General features: G+C 42.0%; 1 protein-coding gene across 5 annotated transcripts in view; it reads right to left on the reverse strand.

Annotated features, from left to right (window-relative positions):
• The window catches only part of LOC137432449 (uncharacterized), a 74,486-nt gene that overhangs the window by 40,010 nt on the left and 17,795 nt on the right, over window positions 1-16,681 (reverse strand). For all 5 annotated transcript variants that reach the window (XM_068124394.2, XM_068124397.2, XM_068124396.2 and 2 more), the window contains exons 7-9: window positions 9,735-9,874; window positions 9,228-9,407; window positions 8,331-9,006 (exon numbers count right to left, since the gene is read on the reverse strand). In XM_068124394.2, coding sequence (XP_067980495.2) covers window positions 8,331-9,006; window positions 9,228-9,407; window positions 9,735-9,874 — 996 coding nt within the window. The remainder of the gene's footprint in view (window positions 1-8,330; window positions 9,007-9,227; window positions 9,408-9,734; window positions 9,875-16,681) is intronic.

Raw genomic sequence — 16,681 nt, forward strand, 5'->3', positions numbered from 1 at the left:
ATTTAAAACAAGAATAAAACCTCGCCCTTTCATGGTAGTTTTTAAAACATTTATAGATTAGTTTTATCGCCCCTGTAATACTACCCGACAATAATTTCAAACTACATTCTCTACATGTGATGATGAACCTCATCTTACAAGGGTTTTTGTGCATGTTTTGGGATCCAGTAAATGAACAGCAATTTATGGTGTTTATCCAGAACTAACAGTCTTCTTGTTTTTAAGTGATTTTATATATGATGTTGTAGCAAGTCTATTTTATTATCGTTACTTATTTTGTAGATCTTTGAAAGTCCAGTCTATAGGCCCAATTCTTACAAATGTTTGAATGTAGAATGTTTTGCAGACAAATGCGACATTATTATTTGCTTTATCAATTAGAACAATAACATATTGTGTTTGAAGCTGCCTTAAATAATCACACGTGTCTGGATCGTTTAAAATTACCTTCGGATTTATTGATTTGAACTTTTCTTTTCAAATCAACAACTCTCCCTTTTATATGTTTCTCTACCTCCTCCAACCATAAAGTAATTTGTGTGTTTGGTATTTTTTGTTTTTCAATTTGTTCTCTAATCCATTCCCTCAGTCCTATCATTGTAAGTTCTGTTGTTTTATTCCAGTTAATACTTTTATTTTCTCTATAATTTGGTCCTTTTGTAAGTAATGCACGTAATTTTCTATCTTTCACAATTCAGAGATCACCTGTGATAATGTGTTTATGATGTGGATCTTTAAATATGGAATGTTCACAATTACAATGATGTGTATTATTTAACCAATCCTCTACATCTATAGATTGCACAGTTTCCTTGTAGTTAAAGATTTTTCCGCTATTTGTATTTACCAAAGTGTACACAACCCTTGGTCGCTCTCTCTGCTGTATTGTTTCTGGAAGTTTACTCCACACTTCCTTCTGTTGAAGTATTTTCTTTATATTGATCATTTGCACCCCTTTGTTAGCAAACATAATTTTGATGATGTCATTGTCTTCTATGATTATCTTCTTTAGGTTTCTCTTTGTACATTTTATGGTCAATCATTAGCCTGGTGTCGGCTTAGCGGTTAGGGTGCCGGCTTGGGATCCTAGGATCCTGGGTTCGAATCCCGATTGATCGCTGAATTAACACTAGGGGGGGTTGATTTAACCTGTCATCCTTCCGAGGTCGGCAAATTGAGTACCAGTTCACTGGTAATTCCCTGTGTGTCGCAAGGGGGCGACTAAAAGGGTTGGCGGCAGGAAGGACAGCCATAAAACATTGCTTCTAAAAGGGGACCACAGTGCCCAAAAAGGCCAACCTGCCCTGCGGGGAAAAATGGCCTCTAAAGGTGGTTCCTTGTTTTTCTATGGACAATCATGTCCAGAATTGCTTCCATGTGTTGGATTGGGAGTTCCTCTTGGTCATCCTCTTCCATTAATCTGTTAACGATTGGCCAAACTTCTTTCTTTCAGTTGTTGATGTTTTTAAGTATTGATCATAATTCTACTGCTGTTAAGTAATGTACAGATGTTTGATTTGTTAAGATCTAACCACTTATTTACGATTTGTTGTGGTGTGTCTGTAACTGGATGTTTTCATCCATAATTATGTATACCTGAGAGTCTCATGGTAAGGTGTTAAAAACAGAAGCAACTAGAAAGAGCAATCAGAGATTGCAGACCCTCGCCAGGACGTGTTTTCAGTGTTTTTTTAAGGCTTTTATGTTAAAACGAATATGGCGGCCAAACTATGTGACCAATGACGGTCACGTCATTGTTTTCTCTCTCTACCAATTTATGCCTACATGATGCTCAAGAAATTTCATCTTGATCGGATTAAGTTTTGTACTTGTCGAATTATGACGTCATAATGGAGGCACCTATGACATCATCATTAACATATTTTATTCCACATGGAGAGTTCTTTACAATGAGCCATTTCTCAATTTTTTTCTATTCAGCGCTTTCGGAGATACAGAGGTGCAAAGTTTTTCGGTTTTTCCAAGATGGCCCCCATACCACGTGACATATGACGTCATAATAATCATTTTAAAAATTATATAGGTGGAGTTGCTCCTATAGTGAAAATTTCCCGTCAATCGCATCAACGGTTGCAGAGAAAATATTTATTCTGTGCAGACAAACAAACAAACAGACAGACAGACAGACAGACAGACAAACAAACGGACTCAAATGCAATGCCCTCTCCTCAGGCGAGGGTAATTATTTGGTTTCATTTAATTTGTATGATCTAGCCGTTCCTGTACAATACATTATATGGTTTGTGGCGAATATAGGATGAGTTTTTAATTGCAAATCCCACATCTACGCACTTTGCATTCAGATAAGTGTTGCCCATTGGCTAACCCAGAATGGCCACCTCCTACAGCCAGGATATGAGATAACTACAGCATTACGTTGTCGAGGAGCACAAATCCTCTGAGGAGGATTAGTCCCCAGGGAAGCTAGTTCGGCAACTACAGAAATGTGCAAAAATACAAGTCCATTTAAATCAGTCTATTCTACTATTTAATTTCCTATTATAACTAAGCTTTCTAAAATCATGACCTCAAACACAAATTTGTCATATTATTGAAGTCATGTATCCATATTCTTTAATTTATCAAAGTTCTTATTGACTGACACTTTGTCTTAAACGAATAAATGAAGGTTGAATACATTTGAGAGAAAGATATAATTTATGTGAGCAGTCGGACTATGCTCTGGAGTGCATTACAACATTGTTGGGAAATGTTGCTTCAAACATAATCGATACACGAATTAAATCAATCCCAAATGGAGTTGAGGTTAATATCAAGGCAAAAGGGCATCACACTGGTTATTGATTTTACGTAAAGACAGATTATATTTTTCCTATTATAATAAGTGTTGTTATCTATCTATAATTCCAGTAATCTCTGTGTGTGTGTTTGTATGTTTGTATGTCTGTGACCGCTGTTTCTCGACAACCACGGGTCCGATATACTTTAAACTTGCCAGGTATATTGCTGGGGACCCGAGGATGTGCCTTTTCAAGGTTTGAAATTAATCGGACAAGTAGTTACCGAGCTATGGCGATTTAGCCGTTCGCCGTTCGCTTTGGCGTTGCGAATGGACCAAACCATTTCATGTAAATAGAGGGGGGGGGGTTCTGTGGTCGTTGCGAATGGACCAAACCATTTCATGTAAATAGAGGGGGGGGGATTGTCACTGTACTCGCAAGCCGTTCGCCGTTCGCTTTGGCGTTGCGAATGGACCAAAACATTTCATGGACCAAACCATTTCATGTAAATAGAGGGGGGGGGGGGGATTGTCACCGTACTCGCACCCACGTACCCACGTACCCACGTACGGGCATTGCACCCACGTACGGGCATGCCCTAGTATCCTTAAAGGATATAACAACAGGATAAGCGGCTAGGGTGCCGGCTTAGGATCCTAGGATCCTGGGTTCGAATCTCGGTCGATCGCCGAATTAATGCCAGGGGGGTTGACTCAGCCTGTCATCCTTCCGAGGTCGGCTAATTGAGTACCAGTTCACTGGTAATTCCCTGTTTGTCGTTGAAGGCGGCAAAAAGGGTTGGCGTCAGGAAGGGCATCCGGCCGTAAAACATTGCTTCAAAAAGGGGACCAAAAAACAACAACTACCACGGTCCCCGAAAAGGCCAACCCCCGCTTTGCGGGGAAAAATGGCCTCTAAACGGTGGTTTTATATCCTTAAAGGGGATTTTTTCTACCCAGAACACATGCTGAATGGAGAAGGTGTATCAGACTCGGCGATGGTTGCTAGAGTGAGATGTGCATGGAAGAAGTTTCGGGAACTGAGTGGCGTGCTGACGAGGAGGGGAGTGTCGTTGAAGCTGAAGGGAAAGGTGTATGCTACATGTGTGAGAAGTGTTATGATTTATGGGAGTGAGACATGGGTAATTAACGTAGAGCAGCAAAAAAAGGCTGGAAAGGGTGGAAATGTGAATGGTTCGGTGGATGGACAGAATATCGTTGAGAAAGAGGAAGACAAATGATGAATTGCAAAATATGATGGGAATAGAGCCTGTGATGGATGCTGTGAAGAGAAACAGGTTGAGATGGTTTGGTCATGTGTTGAGGAAGGATGAAAGTGACTGGGTGAGAAGAGTGATGGAAATGAATGTAGAAGGAAGTAGAGGACGGGGAAGACCGAGAAAGACTTGACTAAAGGTGGTGGAAGAAGAAATGCGGGCAAGGGGGTTAACAAGGGGAGATGTAGAAAATAGGGCAAAATGGAGAAGATTGTCATGGGGCCCGCAAGGCCATCCCCCACTCTAGCAGGGAAAATGGCCTTAAATGCCTGTTGTTATATCCTTAAAGAGGAACCCAGACACTCAGACAACCTCGCTGCCAATCTATCACTTACAAAATACATATGATGTGACCTACAAAATAGATATGATGTGTCGTTTTCGATTTGCAATTTAAAAACGAGGTAAGTTTGCGATTAAAAGTAGAAATCGTCTTCTTCTTACTCTTCACACTTAGCCATGACATCATACTCAGATGACATCACACAAATATGCCCAGTCGATACGTCCTTGGAGGTTGTAGTAATACAAACCGAGATTGTTTCATGCTACACCAATCGCCGAAGGACTTTAAGTGTGCCAGAAATTGGATGAGATTTATCTGAAATATCCGAGTGTGGATCTGGCGAGCCGACAAGACGCTCACTTTTGTGCGAGGAACATTCTACAGAGAACTTCTGAAACAACAGAGATGGCTAGATCTTGTGGTTATCCACCATGATTGAGAGAGGATGCCATCCTCACTATTAAGCAGAAGAAAGAGCTGTCGCTCGAAACTTTAAGACCATTTCAGCACCACTGGCCCCTCCACAATCCCCCATCAACCATCACCCTCACAATACCAACCCACACTCAACCATCACTCCCATAATACCCACCCAACACTCCACACCCCCACCTACACCATCCACCCACAATCCCCCATCAACCATCACCCTGACAATACCTATCGCCACCCACCTCCGAGCATCACTCCCCCCTTCACTGGGGTGGGACATCAACACGACACGATAGAGCACGGACGTGTCACGACATGGCATGGTACAACATACACGGACACCACTCGGCACAGCACAGTGCAGACATGACACAGCACGGAGACTGCACGACACACACAGACAAGGCATGGACATGACCACAAACACAAATGGCATCTTGACGGGAAAGTATGAAACGGAACGATACAGTAACATTCTGGACACCTGCGTTGGTAGGACAAAGCATTTGTCGCCCATTTTGTCTGCGGTGTCCGAGTGTGCCTGGGTGGTGTCGACTGTCAGATGATGAAGGGGTGTTTCTGCTGGAGTAATATAACTGATTTATCAATGAATACAAAATCCCCTATAAACCGTCAAATACAACAACACAACAACATGCATTTTAAAGGCCATTTTTCCTGCTAGAGCGGGGGTTAGCCTTGCGGTCCCCATGACAATCTTCTCCATTTTGCCCTATTTTCTACATCTCTCCTTGTTAACCCCCTTGCCCGCATTTCTTCTTCCACCATCTTTAGCCAAGTCTTTCTCGGTCTTCCCCGTCCTCCACTTCCTTCTACATTCATTTCCATCACTCTTCTCCACCAGTCACTTTCATCCTTCCTCAACACATGACCAAACCATCTCAACCTGTTCCTCTTCACAGCATCAATCACAGGCTCTATTCCCATCATCTTTCACAATTCATCATTTGTCTTCCTCTCTCTCAACGATACTCCGCACATCCATCGAACCATTCGCATTTCCACCCTTTCCAACCTTCGTTGCTGCTCTACATTCATTACCCATGTCTCGCTCCCATAAATCATAACACTTCTCACACATGCAGTATACACCTTTCCCTTCAGCTTCAACGATACTCCCCTCCTCATCAGCACGCCACTCAGTTCCCGAAACTTCTTCCATGCACATCTCACTCCAGCAACCGTTGCCGAGTCTGATCCACCTTCTCCATTCAGCATGTCTCCGAGGTAACAAAATGTTTTCACACCTTCCAGCTTCACGCTGTCTCCAAGATCCAACTCAACATTTCCTCCATCTGCAGCTCCCTCTGTGCACACCTTACATTTGAATGTAGCTGCCACACTGGTTAATGACCCTCTCAGACCACTACATTTTTGATGAACCCACTCAGCGCACATTGTACATTGAATGGAGTTCACTCCGACACCCTTCCTACACACAGCACAGGGCCACTTCCCAGTTCTTTCCTCCTCACCACATGCTTTACCACTTGCCATCACTTTCGTCTTTCCGATATTCACCTTCAGACCTTTTGTCTCCATACATTCCTTCCACTTGTTCATCTTTTCTTTCAGTCCATCCATACTTTCCGCAATCAACACCAGATCATCTGCATACAACAACTCTCACGGTAAACCCTCCTTTACGTTCTGAGCCAGCACCTCCATCACAGCTACAAATAGTAGTGGACTTAGTACCGACCACTGATGCACTCCCACCTTCACCTCAAACTCACCACTGTTCCCGTCCTTCGTCCTTACAGCTGTGCGCGCTCTTTTGTACATTGCCATCATTACTCTGATCAACCATTCCTCCACTCCTAACTTCCTCAATGCCCATGTCAATACTTTGCATGGAACCCTATCGAATGCTTTCTCCAGATCAACAAACCCAAGAAACAACTTCTTTCTCTTCTCCATGTATTTCTCCTGCAACTGCCTCACAATAAAGAGTGTGTCTGTCGTTCCTCTTCCTGGCATAAATCCAAACTGCATTTCGTCGATCTTCACTTTCTTCCTTATCCTCCTCTCCAACACCCTTTCCAATACCTTAATTTCATGCTCCAATAACTTTATCGCTCGGTACGAGCCACACTTCAGAGGGTCACCTTTCCCCTTGTATAGAGGGACGAGGGTACTCAGTTCCCAATCCACTGGAATGCGGCCTTCTTTCACCACCAGATTACAGATCTCTGTCATTCTCTTCACACCCCAACTTCCTGCTGCCTTCAACATATCTCCCACAACTCCCGTCGGCCATCCCGCTTTTCTACTCTTCATTGCTTTTATCGCTTGGTGTTGGGCTAGCGGCTAGGGTGCCAGCTTAGGATCCTAGGATCCTGGGTTTGAATCCCGGTCGATCGCTGAATTAACGCCAGGGGGGTTGACTCAGCCTGTCGTCCTTCCGAGGTCGGCTAATTGAGTACCAGTTCACTGGTAATTCCCTGTTTGTCGTAAAAGGCGACAAAAAGGGTTGGCGGCAGGAAGGGCATCCGGCCGTAAAACATTGCTTCAAAAAGGGGACCAACAAAAACAACAACCACGGTGCCCGAAAAAGGCCAACCCCCGCTTTGCGGGGAAAAATGGCCTCTAAAGGTGGTTATTGCTTTTATCGCTTCCTCAACTTCCTTCTCAGTTATCTTCACTTATAAACCGTCAAATGAACAGAAAAAACAAACCTACCAATCTGTAGTGAAGAAGCGACCGGCGTTTCCATCTTTTCTAATACCTCCATTGTCGCCATCTCCGTCTGAACCGCTCGCATAAGGCTCAAAATGATATAGCTCCATAATTTCCCCGAAAGCGTTTCCATCACCAATTTTGTCACCAATAGTTTCTTCAAAATCTCACTGATCAGTTTCAACATACTGAGAACCTTCAGAGTTGCTAATGATGATGGAATCGGTATTGGAATCCGAGCTCAACATGCACCGTTTTAATATGTACACCGCCATTTGGATCAAGGTGAGCGTTCTGAGTGTGACATCACTGGCGAAATTGAAAATCGAAACTCGAGGGCTTTTATCAGCACTTTGGGATTGGTAAAAAAAAATTATAATTTTTTCCCGTTTCGAATTAGACCGTGATTACTCATTTTCAATGGTTTTCAGGAAAAAAAAATGCGTTTGGGTTCCCTTTTAAGAGTTCATGGAAAACCCTTGAAAGTGATTTTGGTTTCATATTAAAATTAATTATTTGGTTATCATGCCTCGATTAATAAATTTCCTATTGGACTCGTACTTTTGCACCCCAATGTATATTATTTAAAACATCAAAATATGCTTAAAATCTTTTTAAATGTTTTTTTTCCTGAATCTGTACAATGAACGTTAATTCCCATTTTGGGGAATTAATTGGGCATAGGATGGCTTAACGTAATTAGTACCATGCACTTACTATCTGGAATGCACTACTGAAAGACTACCATTTGTTGAATCAAACTTCTATTAAACAGGAATTAAGGCAAATATGTTTTGCACTTCTTAAGGTAATGGGGCACAAAATAGACTCCAAAAATGTAAATATTATGAATTACAGAGGAAGGAAAAAGTACCTTGACTCCATCCTTCACCGTGACAAGACAGGAACGCTTGGATTCACTGTCACGATCCGTCGACTTTATTGGTGATTGGGACAACCTTCCTGTCTTAGTTCGAGAGTCACAAGCAGATGAAGACGTTTTAAAAATGGAATGATCTTGTCCTGGCGAAAGTGCGAAATTCCGACCTCCTTGATCACGCTGTGGTGACAATGAGCCTGGATCTTCTTGATCGGTCGATCCCGATGAAGTGGTGTCACTCTGCTGATCTGTTGTAGAAGTTGAAGGTGAAGGTGAAGGTGAAGGTGACCGATTGCGGCCACTACGCTGTGCCATCCCCTGTGGAGATGTGCCAGACATCCGGTGAAGCAATGGAGACCGAGAACGTTGGCGGGAGGATCGTGGAGAGCTCCAAGGTGAGGGTGATGAGAAGCGTGTTGCCCGTTCTCTGGTACGTTTGCGTGATCTTCCTGTAATAGATGATGGGGAGCCTGAACCTCTTCGTCTTGTATGTCGTCGATTTTGCTTGCTGTTGTCAGCAGATAAACTACTTTTATTTTTCTCACGAGTTCCTGAAGGAAGGTCCCAAGATCGCAATGAGCGTTGGACAGAAGAGAGTGGTCTGGACTGTGATGGAGAAATATCTCTCCGGCCAGAATCTGGGCTTTCAGGGTGAGACCTATCTCGCTGCCTGCAACAAGCAACCAAAAAATTAGATCAGCAAGTTTGAGGGGAAAATGAACAACAATGAGTCAGTCAGCATGAAAGTTCTGTATCTACGTTGAAGTTTGCCACCTTGGATGAAGAAGTCAACAAATGAATGAATGAATAGATAGATTAAAAAGAGCCAGTATGAGAGAGAATAAGTGCAAGAGGTTAAGACAAGAATGAAACATTGAGAAGCAACCAAACCTTTTGTCACGTCGATCCCGCACACGACCACGCTCCATCCTACTCTGCTTCCCCCTTTCTACTCCTCTCTCCCCAGCTCTCTCTCTACTGCGCTTGCTTGAGCGGCTGCCATCATCAGCGGCACGCTCTGGAGGACTTGGGGTTCGCGGACCTCTTCTTGAAGCAAACTTCCCAGGTCTCCTGCACTCGAGCCAACCCAAAGGAAATCATAAAAATTACTGGTCACACGAATTTCCAAGAGCAACAACAAGGTAAACAAAATACATGAGACAACTCTAAATTCTGCTTTGAATAGAAAAATGATACAAGAACCATACGACAGTACTTAACCAGAGTCAGGGGCAATGTCATTAGAGCATCTGCTCAGAGTCTGGGAGATCAGTGATACGATTCTGAGCCTGATCGAGTCATACCAAAGACTAGATAGGGTATGTGTTGCTTTCAATGCTCAGCATTTAAAGGATAGACAATGTATAAGTGAAATGTACAAGAAGATCGTTGTATTACCGATCAGAGGTACTGTTAGGTGAGGGTGTACGTGGAGTTTTTCTGTCCTTCTTGCGAGAGACTGAAGGTGGTGAGGAGGATCTTCTCTTGGGGGATCTGTCTTTACTCTTGGGACTCGGAGAATGTTTCTCAGGGGAAACCTGAACATGTAGAACAGCAAAAGTAATATATCACGCTGTTACACAATATAGCTTCAAATGCATCTTTTGAGAACAATATCCCAAGCAATAGTTTATAAAAGACAAACAAAAAACTAAAAAATATACAATAAAAATGCAAAAGCAATATTTAGGCCAAAAAATATATATTGCTGGTCTCTGGTCAGACCAAAGTTCCAGAATTGATGCGGCGATGCGGTTTTTTTTTTTCTTGTTTTTTTTTTGAAAAGCATGGATTGCACATATAGAGGTTTTTTTGTGTCCTCATGCCTTGCGGTCCTCCTCATCTGCCGTGGCGCCGTCCAGAGAGAAATTTAAGACAGCCAATGGGACTTGTAGGCCTTTTTTTTGTAAATAATGAACACAAGCTTAGGTTATTTTAAAATGTATTTATTCTGAAAATCATTAAGTTATTCAAGCATATTCTAGACTGCCATTTCGTTCTCGAGATCGCCTCGCCGTACCGTTAAACATTCCAATGCGTCCATCGCGTCAACACTGCGCATGCGCAAGTGGTCTAACAGGCCGATGGTCTCCCACGATCTCTTCTCCCAGTCCACCAGATTATCACAGACACTTACAACTTCATGACAAACGAGATGGGATCCAGGCCTAACTAACGAGACCACCCGCAGCTCTCTAGGCCTTCTGGTTGCTTCACACGAACCCGACAAAGAACGTCTTCGTTTCAATAAATGACAATATCCAGCCGATAGAGGCCTTGCATCGCGTGAGCGTCGTCCATGGCAACCGGTTCCGGCCGCCATCTTGGGTGGCATAAACAACATGGCGGGAAAGCTGTCGTTTGACCAGACGGACCTGTCAGTTTACGCCCGTAGCTTGCCCGTTGAGGCGTTTTCGCAGTATTGCGAGAAACTGAGGCTGTGTCATCTGCCTGTGGACCCGTGTGGACCCACAAGTACGCCACACACACTCCACAGTCCACACACACTCCACAAGTACGCCACACACTCCACAAGTACGCCACACGTACGCCATACGCACTCCACATGTACGTAACCAAATGCCTAATCCTGATTTTCGCTTCGCGAGCGAAGGTGACAACCTCATGAGCCATATTCTCACCTGAGAGCTGCATTCAAGGCAGCTATGAATCGGTTTTAGCGTTTTGTCATCCTGAAAACGGTAGAATGACAAGCCCAATCCCTTATGAAATCGGGCTGTACATCCGACAGGACAACAACTCTTTACCATCGTGTAGGGGGCAATTTATATGTGAGACGAGTTTCAAATTGCCGCCATTACGTATGGTGGCAGAAGCAATGTTTGCCACCCTAGCGGTCACGTGACTAAGACGATGACGTCACATGCAACTTCCCAAATGGATTCATGACGTCACGGCACACAAAACTACTCATATCTTTGGAACGGCTGGTTGGATTTGGACAATCTAAACGCAGTTTTGTAGGGAAGAACCGTGCGCGAACGTCGATACCAAATTTTAAAAAAAGAATTGTTGACGCGCAGGGTCAAAATCGATGCGCGCACTGACCAGAACCCGGAAATATATTTTTCTCGGCCTTAACTATCAAAGACTGCATTGCCACCTTGCATAGCACAGGCCTGAAAATGTTCACATATATTTACATATTCCACCTGAACAAGGCACTTCCATAGCACTTAAAAAAGCACTTTAGCACTTAAAAATCCCAGCATATTAAATTGAATGGGAACTCTAACAGAGTTGGACTGTTCGAGTCCCTGTCTGAACTCCTGGCTCATGAGCACTGAGCAGGGAACCCAGGCTCAAATCCCATATACCATACATGTATGTTTATTGTCTACTAATATCCTTGTAATTCATGAAAATGCGCACTGATGTCCACTAATGCCTTTGTCCTGAAAGTGAATTATATGTAATCTCCTCCATGAGGCTTCGATCACTGTCAAAAACAATTATGCATGCAGGACAATGAACTAAGGCTCTCGTTTGTGAGCCAGGGTTCCTGCATGTGTGACATGGATGAGTTAGAATCCAAGGTGTGTGGTGTGAACTATTAAATGCCATGTCTGTTGATATTTAGTACAGGTAAGGCATGTCAAATTCTTCTTCTTTCATATGCAGTACATGGCTGTGGGTAGCATAATTTGCTGGGGAGACAGCTGTGCTACTGATGCAGTGCCCCCTGTAGGTTAGAGAATGAATTTGTAATTTGTTCATGGTGCCAGTGATAGCTCGCCTACTCGCCGCGAAGGACACCGTGGGATCTTTAACGTCCAACAACTAATACCGGCAGACAGGATGCCTAGTTTAAAGTCCATTCAAGGGACACGTCGATTAATCACCCTGCCTGCGAAACAACAGGATGAAAGTTTAATGCAAGGTCAGGATTCAGTGCATGTCTGGTAATGCGAGATAACCTCCCCAAGATCACGGCAAGTGTCTGACCAAAAAGTACAGAACAGTTTTCAAGTTTCATTGTACTGCCTGATGAGGAAAATGCAAGAGGAAAAGGTTATCAACCGATGCAAGAGGAAAAGGCAGTGGATGAGTAGCTCGTAGAAGTGAGCATCTTTCTCATCCCAAAATCGGAGGAAACCCAACTTCCCCACAAATACCGGCCGATAACATGCCGACCAACCACATACAAACTGCGGCAGGAATCATCACAGAAATGATGTACCGTCATCGAACACAACAAGGAGGTTTAGAGGCAGAACAAAAGGGATGTAAGAGAGGTTGTTATGGAACAATTGACCACCTACTACTGAACAAGGCCAAACTTGAAAATTGCAAAATGTGAAAAACTATTAAATTATCCACCGCCTGGATAGAATATAAGAAAGCTTTTGATAGTGTCCCACATTCGTGGATGATAAAATGCATACAAACATACAAAATCAATCCCCAAATAATCAAACTGATTGGAAAAGCAATGGAGCTCTGGAATACCACATTGAATTACAGCACTCGGAAGGGAATATCGAAATACCAGATGTGAAGATATGGCGTGGAATCTTCCAGGGAGACAGTCTTTCCCCCCTTTTGTTTTGTCTGGCTTTGGACCGACTAAGTAACCCCATCAATGAACAAAGACACGGATACACCCTAACAACCAATAGACGAACGTCCAAAGAAATAGGAAAGGTGACACATCTACCATACATGGATGATTTAAAACTCTTCTTGTCAAATGACAAAAAATTGACAGAACAACAAAAACTAGTAAAACGGTTTTCCAAGGACATTCAAATGGAATTTGGACTAGACAGGTGTGCCAAGTGCACATTTGTACAAGGTAAACCAACAAAAACAGACAACATAAAAATTGACCTTCAAACAACAATACAGAAGTTAGAAAACGAAGCATCATACAAATACCTCGGAGTAGAAGAGGGAGGGACACCAAATATGTCACAAACCAATGTGCAAAATAATCGCCAAGGAATACCGACGTAGAACGAAGCTGATCCTGAAAACATACCTCTCCCAAAGAAACAAAATCAAAGCCATAAACCAGCTTGCAGTACCAGCGTTCTGATATAGCTGCAGAATAATAAACTGGGCCCAATCAGAAATCAACAAGTGAGACATCAAAACAAGAAAACTCCTTACCATCCACAAAATGTTCCACAAAAACCAGTGCATCCCGAGACTGAGACGAGAGGGAGGGAGCGGCCTGATGGAACTCAACTAGGTGCACAGAGCGACGAGTGTAGGACTAGCTGAGTATGTGAAATGCTCAACAGACTATCGGATGCAATTTGTAAACAAACATGAACACAACAAACCTGAAAAAGTATCCCTAAATCACCTTGCAAATAATTTCCAAAAACAGGTGCAGATAGAAGATGCTGCACAGGAAAATGAAACAGTAACAAATACAGGCCCATCAATTGCAAAAAAAGAGAAAATAAATATATAAAAAGAAATATCAAGAAATATACACCAACAATTGGAAGAACGAAGAAAGTGAACCTGGTGTTGGGCTAGCGGCTAGGGTGCCAGCTTAGGATCCTAGGATCCTGGGTTCGAATCCCGGTCAATTGCTGAATTAACGCCAGGGGGGTTGACTCAGCCTGTCATCCTTCCGAGGTCGGCTAATTGAGTACCAGTTCACTGGTAATTCCCTGTTTGTCGTAAAAGGCGACAAAAAGGGTTGGTGGCAGGAAGGGCATCCGGCCGTAAAACATTGCTTCAAAAAGGGGACCGAAAAACAACAACAACCACGGTCCCCGAAAAAGGCCAACCCCCGCTTTGCGGGGAAAAATGGCCTCTAAAGGTGGTTTTTTAATTTTTTTTCTTGTACTGCCTGATTGAGTTACCTTTACAAAACTAAGGTTGTGGACACACTGTTCAGATAGGTTCTGAGGCTTAAAAGGTCAAAACTCTCAGTGATGAACAAAGCCCAAATTATGGTCAAAGATGGTCATTAAATCAGATAGTCAGTTAATTGGTTGCAACGTAATATATTGGGTATAGTTATAGATAGATGTAAAGTATGCTATGAGAAAATGTGTTTCTTTGCATTTTTGTTTATCTCAAAGAAGACGATAAGCTCAAGGAATTCTTCAAATATATTAATATATCCTTTGCGATAGTCATGAAATTGTGTCAAACATAGTGCGCACTCCCATTTTACATTTACACTAATCTTCCTTCTTTATCTGCCTTTTATCTGCCTGTCATCTGCCTGCTTACTCCCTGCAACTTCAATACCAATAGATTAAGCTTATACTCTTTGTTGATCAGCTCCTACACTACCTTCAACATCTGTATGAACAAACAAACAAACAAACAAGCAGTCATAAATCTGTGCTTTCAAAATCAGTCACAGCAACCTTGCCCTTTGGACTTCAAAAAAAAAGGCTTCAAGCTTTTAGTTGGTGAACCAATTCAGTAACCCAATATGCAAATTATGTTCCAATTTCAAGTCAATCGGAGGAAAATTGATGATTTTGTGACTTTGCCCTTTGACCTTCTAAACAAACAAAAAAATAGGTATTGGTGACACAATATGCGAACCCTATTCAAATTTTAAGTCAATCGGATGAAAATTGACGATTTTGGGCACCCTTCAACTTTGACCATTTGCCCTCAAAAACAATAGGTTTCTAGCTTTTGATTGTGAACCAATTCAGTGACCCAATACTCAAATTCTGATTAAATATATAGTCATTCAGATTACAATTAACGATTTTGGGACCTTGACCTTTGAACATCAAAAACAATAGGCTTCTAGCAATTTACTAGCCCTACAATGTGGTTGGTTCATGAATATCTGAGTAGAAATGCAACCTGTGTGGTCACTGACAGACAGACAGAACGAAAAATCACTCACAGAGTGACACTTGACAAAAGAGAACAAAGTAGAATGGCACTCAGTAGAGCATCCTTTGACCTCAAAAATAATTGGTGGTTGAATTCAGTGACCTGATATGCAAATCCTATTCAGATTTCAAGACAATCGGATGAAAATTGAGGATTTTAGAAATTCGAAGAAAGTGGTTGACCTTAGGCCTATGTTGACCTTTTGGCCGATGATGATCTCAAAAATAGCTGGTGGTTGAACTCAGTTTGCTGATATGAAAATTATATTCAAATTTCAAGGCAATCGGATGAAAATTGAGGATTTTAGAAATTTGAAAAGGTTGTTGACCTTTTTGGCCTATGTTGACTTTTTGACCTAATTTGATCTCAAAAATAGATGGTGGGTGAATTTATTTCGCAGATATGTTAATCCGATTCAAATTTCAAGTCAATCGGATAATAAATTAAGGATTTAAGAAATCCCAAAAGGTTGTTGACCTTTTGGCCTATGTTGATCTCCAAAATAGTTGGTGGTTGAATTTAGTTAGCTGATATGTAAATGGTATTCAAATTTCAAGTCAATCGGATGAAAATTGAGGATTTTAGAAATTTCAAAAAAAGTGGTCGACTTTTGGCCTATGTTGACCTTTTGACCTCAAACATATATAGGATTTTGTTGGACCATGAACTCTACCATTTGGTGAAGTTTCATGAAGATCGGTTTAAAATTGCGACCTGTACGCAAGTATAAGTGGGCGGACAGACAAACACACAAACACACAAATAAAAAGTCACTCATAGAGCGACACTTGGCAAAAGAGAACAAAGTAGAATGGCACTCGGTAGAGCATCCTTTTGACCTCACACATAATTGGTGGATGAATTATGTGACCTGATATGCAAATCTTCTTCAACTTAAGTTAACTGGATGAAAATTGTCAATTTTAAAAATTTGGCCTACGTTGACTTTTGGCCTATTTTGATCTCAAAAATAGTTGGTGATTGAATTCAGTTATCTGATATGAAAATAAAATTGAAATTTCAAGTCAATCGGATGAAAATTGAGGCTTTTAGAAATCTGGTCTATGTTGACCTTTTGGCCTAAGTTGACCTCAAAAATAGTTGGTGGTTGGTTTCAGTAAGCTGATATGAAAATACTATTGAGGTTTCAAGTCAATCGGATGAAAATTGAGGATTTTAGAAATCTGAAAAAAGTGGTTGACCTTTGGCCTATGTTGACCTTTTGGCCTATGTTGATCTCAAAAATAGTTGGTGGTTGAATTCATTTTGCTGATATGAATATCGCATTCAAATTCCAAGTCAATCGGATGAAAATTGAGGATTTTAGAAATTCGAAATGGTTGTTGACCTTTGGCCTAAGCTGACCTTTTGGCCTATGCTAATCTCAAAAATAGTTGGTGGTTGAATTCAGTTAGCTGATATGTAAATCCTATTCAAATTTCAAGTCAATCCGATGAAAATTGAGGATTTTAGAAATTCGAAATGGTTGACCTTTG

This window comes from Myxine glutinosa, chromosome 8 (assembly GCF_964187855.1).
Source record: "Myxine glutinosa chromosome 8, kmMyxGlut1.1, whole genome shotgun sequence".
In the NCBI taxonomy this organism is placed as follows: Eukaryota; Metazoa; Chordata; class Myxini; order Myxiniformes; family Myxinidae; genus Myxine; species Myxine glutinosa.